At 55.3% G+C, this 10,033-nt stretch overlaps 1 protein-coding gene across 1 annotated transcript in view; it reads left to right on the top strand.

Annotated features, from left to right (window-relative positions):
* Window positions 1-253: 253 nt before the first annotated feature.
* ERCC2 (ERCC excision repair 2, TFIIH core complex helicase subunit) overlaps window positions 254-10,033 on the top strand; it is a gene marked incomplete at both ends in the record, with an annotated part of 34,095 nt that continues 24,315 nt past the window's right edge. The window contains 4 exons of the mRNA XM_033086771.1: window positions 254-367; window positions 2,787-2,897; window positions 4,407-4,523; window positions 9,835-9,958. Coding sequence (XP_032942662.1) covers window positions 254-367; window positions 2,787-2,897; window positions 4,407-4,523; window positions 9,835-9,958 — 466 coding nt within the window. The remainder of the gene's footprint in view (window positions 368-2,786; window positions 2,898-4,406; window positions 4,524-9,834; window positions 9,959-10,033) is intronic.

Below are 10,033 nucleotides of genomic sequence, written 5' to 3'. Positions count from 1 at the left end.
GGGCGATCTGGGGATCCTTCAGGGCTGTGGGTGGATCCCTGAGGGCTGTGGGGGATCCCTCAGGGCTGGATCCCTCAGGTGGATCCCCTCAGATCCCCGGGATCCCTGCTGATCCCTCCCCAGGTGGTGGAGGAGCTGCGGAAGCTCCTGGATTGGTGTGGGGGGGATGGGTGGATCCCTCAGGGGTTTGGGTGAATCTCTCAGGGCTGGATCCCTCAGGTGGATCCCCTCAGATCCCCTGATCCCTCCCCAGGTGGTGGAGGAGCTGCGGAAGCTCCTGGATTGCTACGAGCGGGACCTGGGGGAGCCTCTGCCCTTCCTGGCGCTGGCGCTGAGCTCCCGAAAAAACCTCTGCGTGCACCCCGAGGTGAGAGACGGGATCCCTGGGGATCTGGGGGGATCCCTGGGGATCCTGGATGGGTCTGAGGGGTGTCAGAGATCCCAGGGATCCTGGGGGAGCCTCTGCTGTTCCTGGCGCTGGCGCTGAGCTCCCGAAAAAACCTCTGCGTGCACCCTGAGGTGAGATCTGGGGGGATCCATGGGGATCTGGGGGGATCTGGGGGGTGTCAGGGATCCCAGGGATCCTGGGGGAGCCCCTGCCCTTCCTGGTGCTGAGCTCCTGCGAGAAGCTCTGTGTGCACCCCGGATCTTAGGGGATCTGGGGGGATCTGGGGGGATCTGAGGGGATCTTGGATGGGTCTGAGGGGTGTCAGGGATCCCAGGGATCCTGGGGGAGCCTCTGCTCTTCCTGGTGCTGAACTCCTGCAAGAACCTCTGCGTGCACCTTGAGGTGAGATCTGAGGGGATCCCTGGGGATCTGGGGTGTCTGGGGGGATCCTGGATGGATCTGGGGGGGATCCTGGATGGGTTTGAGGGGATCTGAGGGTTATCAGGGATCCTGGGGGGTGTCAGAGATCCTGGGGGAGCCTCTGCTCTTCCTGGCGCTGAGCTCCCGAAAAAACCTCTGCGTGCACCCTGAGGTGAGATCTGAGGGGATCCATGGGGATCTGGGGAGATCCCTGGGGGTCTGAGGGGATCCTGGATGGGTCTGAGGGGATCTGGAGGGTGTCAGGGATCCTGAGGGGTGTCAGAGATCCCAGGGATCCTGGGGGAGCTTTTGCTCTTCCTGGCGCTGAGCTCCCACAAGAAACTCTGCGTGCACCCCGAGGTGAGAGCCGGGATCTGGGGGGATCCCTGGGGATCTGGGGTGTCTGGGGGGATCCTGGATGGGTCTGGGGGGATCCCTGGGGATCTGGGGGGATCCTGGATGGGTTTGAGGGGGTCTGAGGGGTGTCAGAGATCCCAGGGATCCTGGGGGAACCTCTGCCCTTCCTGGTGCTGAGCTCCTGCAAGAACCTCTGCGTGTACCCCGAGGCCAGATCTGGGATCTGGGGGTCTGAGGGGATCCTGCACGGATCTGGGGGGATCCTGAATGGATCTGGGGGGTGTGAGGGGATCCTGGATGGGTCTGGGGGGATCTAGGGGGTGTTAGGGATCCCAGGGATCCTGGGGGGTGTCAGGGATCCCAGAGATCCTGGGGGAGCTTTTGCTCTTCCTGGTGCTGAGCTCCTGCAAGAAACTCTGCGTGCACCCTGAGGTGAGAGACGGGATCTGGGGGGGGATCTGGGGGGATCCCTGGGGATCTGGGGGTCTGAGGGGATCCTGGATGGATCTGGGGGGATCCCTGGGGATCTGGGGGGTGTCAGGGATCCTGAGGGGGTGTCAGGGATCCTGGGGGAACCTCTGCCCTTCCTGGTGCTGAGCTCCTGCAAGAACCTCTGCGTGCACCCTGAGGTGAGAGCTGGGATCTGGGGGGATCCCTGGGGATCTGGGGGGATCCCTGGGGATCTTGGATGGGTCGGGGGGGATCCTGGATGGGTCTGAGGGGGTCTGAGGGGTGTCAGGGATCCTGGGGGAGCCTCTGCCCTTCCTGGCGCTGGCGCTGAGCTCCCGAAAAAACCTCTGTGTGCACCCTGAGGTGAGAGCTGGGATCTGGAGGGATCTGAGGGGATCTGGAGGTCTGAGGGGATCCTGGATGGGTCTGGGGATCCCAGCAGATCCCATTCGATCCCCAGGCAGGTTTCAGCATTCTGTTTCAGGACTGAAGGGGGATCGTGGGGAGGTTGAGGGAGGATCCCAGGACTGTGGGTGGATCTAGGCAGGTCCCAGTGGATCCCAGCAGATCCCATCCCCACGTGTCCGCGCTGCGTTTCAGGAAGGAGGGAGATCACAGGGGGCGGCAGGGCAGTGAGTGGGTCTCAGCAGGCCCCAATGGATCCAGGCAGATCCCAGCAGGTTCCAGTAGATCCCAGTGGATCCCCTCCTCCCCAGGTCTCAGCTCTCTGTTTCAGGAAGGGGGAAGATCACAGAGGGGGTCCCAGGGCTGTGGGTGGATCCAGGCAGATCCCAGTGGGTCCCCGTGAGTCCTAGCAGGTCCCAGCAGATCCCAGTGGATCCAGGCAGGTCCCAGCAGGTCCCAGTGGATCCCTCCCTCCCCAGGTCTCAGCTCTCCGTTTCGGGAAGGGGGGAGATCTCAGGGGGGTCCCAAGGCTGTGGGTGGATCCAGGTGGGTCCCAGTGAGTCTCAGCAGGCCCCCATGGATCCAGGCAGATTCCAGTGAGTCCCAGCAGATCCCAGTGGATCTCCCCCTCCCCAGGTCTCAGCTCTCAGTTTCGGGAAGGAGGGGGGAGGTCCTGGTGTGGTCCCAGGGCTGTGAGTGAGTCTCAGCAGGTCCCAGCGGGTCCCAGTGGGTCCCAGCAGATCCCAGTGGATCCCTCCCTGCCCAGGTCTCCGCTCTCCGTTTCGGGAAGGAGGTCGACAGTCGCTGCCTGGCCCTGACGGCCTCGTACCTGCAGGACCCCCCCGAGGGACCCCGGGACGCCTGCGCCTTCTTCCAGGTCTGGGGGATCCCAAAGGGATCTGGGGGGGTCCTGAAGGGATCTGGGGGAGTTCTGAAGGGATCTGGGGGGATCCAGGGGGAGCTGGGGGGGTCCTGAAGGGATCTGGGGGAGTCCTGAAGGGATCTGGGGGGTCCCAGAGGGATCTGGGGGGATCCTGAAGGGATCTGGGGGGGTCCCAAAGGGATCTGGGGGGTCCTGAAGGGATCTGGGGGGGTCTGGGGAGTCCTAAAGGGATTTGGGGGGGTCCCAGAGGGATCTGGGGGGATCCAGGGGGATCTGGGGGGGTCCCAAAGGGATCTGGGGGGTCCTGAAGGGATCTGGGGGGGTCTGGGGAGTCCTAAAGGGATTTGGGGGGGTCCCAGAGGGATCTGGGGGGATCCAGGGGGATCTGGGGGGGTCCTGAAGGGATCTGAGGGGTCCTGAAGGGATCTGAGGGGGTCCCAGGGGGAGCTGGGGGGATCTTGGGGGTCCCAAAAGGTCCCAGAAGGATCCTGAGGGGTCTCAGAGGGATTTGGGGGGGATCTTGGGGGTCCTGAGGGGATCTGGGGGGGTCCCAAAGGGATTTGGGGGGGTCCTGGGGGGATCTGGGGGGTCCCAAAGGGATCTGGGGGGGTCTCAAAAGGTCCCAGGGAGATCCTGAGGGGTCTCAGAGGGATCTGGGGGGATCTGGGGGGTCCCAAAGGGACCTGGGGGGGATCTGGGGGGGTCCCAGAGGGATCCTGAGGGGATCTGAGGGGTCTCAGAGGGATTTGGGGGGGATCTTGGTGGTCCCAGGGGGGATCTGGGGGGTCCTGAAGGGTCCCAGGGGGTTCTGGGGGATCTGGGGGGGTCCCAAAGGGATCTGGGTGGTCCCAAAAGGTCCCAGAGGGATCCTGAGGGGATCTGAGGGGTCTCAGAGGGATCTGGGGGGGATCTTGGGGGTCCCAGGGGGATCCCAAATGGATTCTGTGGGACCCTGCATTGGGGTCACTGCTTCATTTTGGGACCCCAGCCCCATTTTGGTGACCCCCAGCCCCATTTTTGCTGACCTCAGCCCCATTTTTTGGAACCCCCAGCCCCATTTTGGGCTGTTTTCACCCATTTTTGGTGACCCCAGCCCCATTATCTGGTGACCCCAGCCCCATTTTGGGCTGTTTTTATTTATTTTTTGGAACCCCCAGCCCCATTTTGGTGACCCTAGCCCCGTTTTTGCTGACCCCAGCCCCATTTTGGGCTGTTTTCGCCCATTTTTGCTGACCCCAGCCCCATTTTTGCTGACCCCAGCCCCATTTTGGTGACCCCAACCCCATTTTTGGTGACCCCAGCCCCATTTTTTGCTGACCCCAGCCCCATTTTGGGATGTTTTCACCCATTTTTGGTGACCCCAGCCCCATTTTGGTGACCCCAACCCCATTTTTGGTGACCCCAGCCCCATTTTTTGCTGACCCCAGCCCCATTTTGGGATGTTTTCACCCATTTTTGGTGACCCCAGCCCCATTTTGGTGACCCCAGCCCCATTTCCCCCAGGAGTTCGAGGCCCGGGGCCGGCAGAGCCCCCTCCCCTTCGGGGTTCACAACCTGGACGATCTGCGGGCGCTGGGGAGGCAGCGCGGCTGCTGCCCCTATTTCCTGGCCAGGAGCTCGGTAAAACTGCTCAAAAATATCCCAAAAATATCCTAAAATATCCTAAAATATCCTGAAATATCCCTGAACCCCCTGCTGCCCCTATTTCCTGGCCAGGAGCTCGGTAAAACTCCCAAAAATATCCTTAAAGTATCCTAAAATATTCTTAAAGTATCCTGAAATATCTATAAAATATCCTTAAATATCCTGAAATATCCTTAAACTCACTGCTGCCCCTATTTCCTGGCCAGAGCCTCGGTAAAACTCCCAAAAATATCCTAAAAATATTCTAAAGTATCCTGAGTTATCCCTAAAATATCCTAAAATATCCTGAGTTATCCCTAAATCTTCTGCTGCCCCTATTTCCTGGCCAGGAGCTTGGTAAAACTGCTCAAAAATATCCTAAAAATATTCTAAAGTATCCCTAAAATATCCTAAAATGCCCCTAAAAATATCCTGAAATATCCTGAAATGTTCCTAAATCCCCTTGCTGTCCCTATTTCCTGGCCAGAGCCTCGGTAAAACTGCTCAAAAATATCCTTAAAGTATCCCAAAATATCCTTAAAATGTCCTGAAATATCCCTAAATCCCCTGCTGCCCCTATTTCCTGGCCAGAGCCTCGGTAAAACAACCTAAAAATATCCTAAAAATATCCTTGAAGTATCCTGAAATATTCTTAAAGTATCCTAAAATATCCATGAAATATTCTAGAATATCCTGAGTTATCCCTAAATCCCCTGCTACCCCTATTTCCTGGCCAGGGCCTCGGTAAAACTGTTCAAAAATATCCTAAAAATATCCTGAAGTATCCTGAGTTATCCCTAAAATATCCTAAAATATCCTGAATTATCCCTAAACCCCCTGCTGCCCCTATTTCCTGGCCAGGAGCTCGGTAAAACTCCCAAAAATATCCTTAAAGTATCCCTAAGATATTCTTAAAATATTCTAAAGTATTCCTAAAGTATCCTGAAATATCCTGAAATATCCTGAGTTATCCTTAAACCCCCTGCTGCCCCTGTTTCCTGGCCAGGGCCTCAGTACAAAATCCAAAAATATCCTTAAAGTATCCCAAAATATTCTTAAAGTATCCTAAAATATCCTAAAATATCCCTAGAATATCCTAAAATATCCTTAAAATATCCTAAAATATCCTTAAATATCCCTGAACTCCCTGCTGCCCCTATTTCCTGGCCAGGGCTTCGGTAAAACATCCAAAAATATTCTAAAAATATTCTAAAGTATCCTAAAATATTCTTAAAGTACCCTAAAATATCCATGAAATATTCTAGAATATCCTGAGTTATCGCTAAATCCCCTGCTGCCCCTATTTCCTGGCCAGAGCCTCGGTAAAACTCCCAAAAATAATCTTAAAATATCCTTAAAGTATCCTAAAATATCCATAAAATATCCTAAAGTATCTTGAAATGTCCTTAAACCCCCTGCTGCCCCTATTTCCTGGCCAGAGCCTTGGTAAAACATCCAAAAATATCCTAAAAATATCCCAAAATATCCTTAAAATGTCCTGAAATATCCCTAAACTCTCTGCTGCCCCTATTTCCTGGCCAGGAGCTCGGTAAAACATCCAAAAATAATTCTAAAGTATCCCTAAAATATCCTTAAGATATCCTTAAATATCCTGAAATATCCTTAAACTCACTGCTGCCCCTATTTCCTGGCCAGGAACTCAGTAAAACATCCAAAAATATCCTTAAAGTATCCTAAAATATTCTTAAAATATCCTAAAATATCCTTAAATATCCCTAAACCCGCTGCTGCCCCTATTTCCTGGCCAGGGCCTCGGTAAAACACCCAAAAATAATCTTAAAATATCTTTAAAGTATCTTAAAATATTCTTAAAATATCCTTAAATATCCTGAAATATCCTTAAACTCACTGCTGCCCGTATTTCCTGGCCAGGTGCTTGGTAAAACATCCCAAAAATATCCTAAAAATATCCCAAAATATTTTAAAATATCCTGAAATATCCTAAATTATTCCTAAATCCCCTGCTGCCCCTATTTCCTGGCCAAGAGCTCGGTAAAACTACTCAAAGATATCCTAAAAATATTCTAAAGTATCCCTAAAATATCCTAAAATATCTTGAAATATCCTGAGTTATCCCTAAACCCTCTGCTGCCCTTATTTCCTGGCCAGGGCCTCAGCATGATCCCAAAAACACCCCAAAAAGATCCCAAAAATATTCCTAAGGTATCCCAAAATATTTCTAAATCATCCTCAAATACCCCAAAAGATTCCTAAAATATCCTAAAATGCCCCTAAAATTCTTCTGGGAACCCCAAAACCGTCCTAAAATCCCCTGCAATCCCCAAGGGGAGCCCCAAAATCTCTCTGTAGAACCCCAAAATTCCTCTGGGGCACCCCAAACCCTCCTGAGGAACCCCAAAACTGCCCTGAAATGCCCCTAAAACCTCCTGGGGATCCCAAAACCCCCCTCTGGGGAACCCCAAAATCCTCCTGGGTGACCCCAAACCCTCCTGAGGAATCCCAAAACCCACCCCTGGGGATCCCAAAACTCCTCTGGGGACCCCAAAACTGCCCTAAAATGCCCCTAAAACCCCCTGGGGCACCCCAAAACTGCCCTGAAATCCCCCTAAAACCCCATGAGTGACCCTAAAATCCCCCTGGGTGACCCCAAACCCTCCTGAGAAACCCCAAACCCACCCCTGGGGATCCCAAAACTCCTCTGGGGACCCCAAAACCACCCTAAAATCCTCTCAAATCCCCCTGGGGCACCCTAAAATCACCTTAAACCCCCCCAAGCCCCTTTGGGGAACCACGAGCCCACCCTGGGTGACCCCAAAACTGCCCTGGGGAACCCCAAACCCGTCCTTGGGGATCCTACAGTTCCTCTGGGGACCCCAAAACTGCCCTAAAATCCCCCTAAAATCCTTTCAAATTCTCCTGGGGAGCCCTGAAATCACCCTAAACCCCCCCCAAACCACTCTGGGGAATCCCAAACCCCCTCTGGGTGAGCCCAAAACCCCTCTAAGCCCCCCCAAACCCCCCCAAATTGCAGCTGGCCCACGCCAACGTGGTGGTGTACAGCTGCCATTACCTGCTGGACCCCAAAACTGCCCTAAAATCTCCCTAAAACCCCATGAGTGACCCCAAATACCCCCTGGGGAACCCCAAAATCCCTCTGGGGAACCCCAAAACCACCTGAGGAATCCCAAAACCCACCCCTGGGGATCCCAAAACTCCTTTGGAGACCCCAAAACCGCCCTAAAATCCCCCTAAAATCTCCTGGGGAACTCCAAAACCCCTCTGGGGAACCCCAAAACTGCCCTGAAATCCCCCTAAAACCCCATGAGTGACCCCAAATCCCCCCTGGGTGACCCCAAAACCCCTCTGGGGATCCCCAAATTTCAGCTGGCCCACGCCAACGTGGTGCTGTACAGCTACCATTACCTGCTGGACCCCAAAATCATCCTGGGGCACCCCAAAACTGCCCTGAAATCTCCCTAAAACCTCCTGGGTGACCCCAAAACCCCTCTGGGGAATCCCAAAATCCCCCTGGGGAATCCCAAAACCACCCCTGGGGATTCCACAGCTCCTCTAGAGACCCCAAAACTGCCCTGGGGAACCCCAAACCCATCCCTGGGAATCCCAAAACTGCCCTGAAATCCCCCTAAAACCTCCTGGGGATCCCCAAAACTGACCTGAAATCCCCCTAAGACACCCTGGGTGACCCCAAAACACCTCTGAACAGCCCCAAATCCCTCCTGGGTGACCCCAAAACCCCTCTGGGGATCCCCAAATTTCAGCTGGCCCACACCAGCGTGGTGGTGTACAGCTACCATTACCTGCTGGACCCCAAAATCATCCTGGGGCACCCCAAAACTGCCCTGAAATCCCCCTAAAACCCCCTGGGGATCCCCAAAACCCTCCTGAGGAACCCCAAACCCACCCCAGGGGATCCCACAACTCCTCTGGAGACCCCAAAACCACCCTAAAATCCTCTCAAATCCCCCTGGGCAACCCTAAAATCACCCTAAACCCCCCCAAACCACTCTGGGGAATCCTCAGCCCACCCTGGGTGACCCCAAAACCCCTCTGGGGAACCCCAAACCCACCCCTGGGGATGCCACAGCTATTCTGGAGACCCCAAAACTGCCCTAAAATCCCCCTAAAACCCCCCTGGGGAACCCCAAAACTGCCCTAAAATCCCCCTAAAACCTCCTGGGGCACCCCAAAACTGCCCTGAAACCCCCCTAAAACCCCATGAGTGACCCCAAAACCCCCCTGGGTGACCCCAAAACCCCTCTAAGCCCCCCCAAATTTCAGCTGGCCCACGCCAATGTGGTGGTGTACAGCTACCATTACCTGCTGGACCCCAAGATCATCCTGGGGCACCCCAAAACTGCCCTGAAATCCCCCTAAAACCCCCTGGGTGACCCCAAAACTGCCCTGAAACCCCCCTAAAACCCCATGAGTGACCCCAAATCCCCCCTGGGTGACCCCAAAATCCCCCTGGGTGACCCCAAACCCTCCTGAGGAACCCCAAAACCCACCCCTAGGGATCCCAAAACTCCTCTGGGGACCCCAAAAATGCCCCTAAAACCTCCTGGGGATCCCCAAAACTGACCTGAAATCTCCCTAAAACCTTCCTGGGTGATCCCAAACCCACCCCTGGGGATCCCACAGCTCCTCTGGAAACCCCAAAACTGCCCTGAAATCCCCCTAAAACCTCCTGGATGACCCCAAAACCCCCCTGAGGAACCCCAAAATCCCTCTGGGTGACCCCAAAACCCCTCTGGGGACCCCAAAACTCCTTTGGAGACCCCAAAACTGCCCTAAAATCCCCCTAAAACTCCCTGGGGCACCCCAAAACTGCCCTGAAACCCCTCTAAAACCCCATGAGTGACCCCAAATGCCCCCTGGGTGACCCCAAACCCCCCAAATTTCAGCTGGCCCACGCCAACGTGGTGGTGTACAGCTACCATTACCTGCTGGACCCCAAAATCATCCTGGGGCACCCCAAAACTGCCCTGAAATCCCCCTAAAACCTCCTGGGGATCCCCAAAACCCCCCTGGGGCACCCCAAAACTGCCCTGAAATCCCCCTAAAACCCCATGAGTGACCCCAAATCCCCCCTGGGTGACCCCAAAACCCCCCTGGGTGACCCCAAATCCTCCTGAGGAATCCCAAAACCCACCCTGGGGACCCCAAAACTCCTCTGGAGACCCCAAAACTGCCCTGAAATCCCCCTAAAACCTCCTGGATGACCCCAAAACCCCCCTGAGGAACCCCAAAATCCCTCTGGGTGACCCCAAAACCCCTCTAAGCCCCCCCAAACCCCCCCAAATTTCAGCTGGCCCACGCCAACGTGGTGGTGTACAGCTACCATTACCTGCTGGACCCCAAGATCGCCGGGCTGGTGTCGGCGGAGCTGGCGCGCTCCTCGGTCGTGGTGTTCGATGAAGCTCACAACATCGGTGAGCCCTGACCCCCTGAGCCCCCCTGAGCCCCCCTGAGCCCCCAGACTCAGCTTTGGGGGGTCCCTGAACCCC

The sequence above is a fragment of the Catharus ustulatus genome, unplaced genomic scaffold (genome assembly GCF_009819885.2).
Source record: "Catharus ustulatus isolate bCatUst1 unplaced genomic scaffold, bCatUst1.pri.v2 scaffold_137_arrow_ctg1, whole genome shotgun sequence".
Lineage (NCBI taxonomy): Eukaryota > Metazoa > Chordata > Aves > Passeriformes > Turdidae > Catharus > Catharus ustulatus.
The sequence above is the reverse complement of the archived record's forward strand: the minus strand, read 5'-3'. Positions and strand labels throughout refer to the sequence as shown.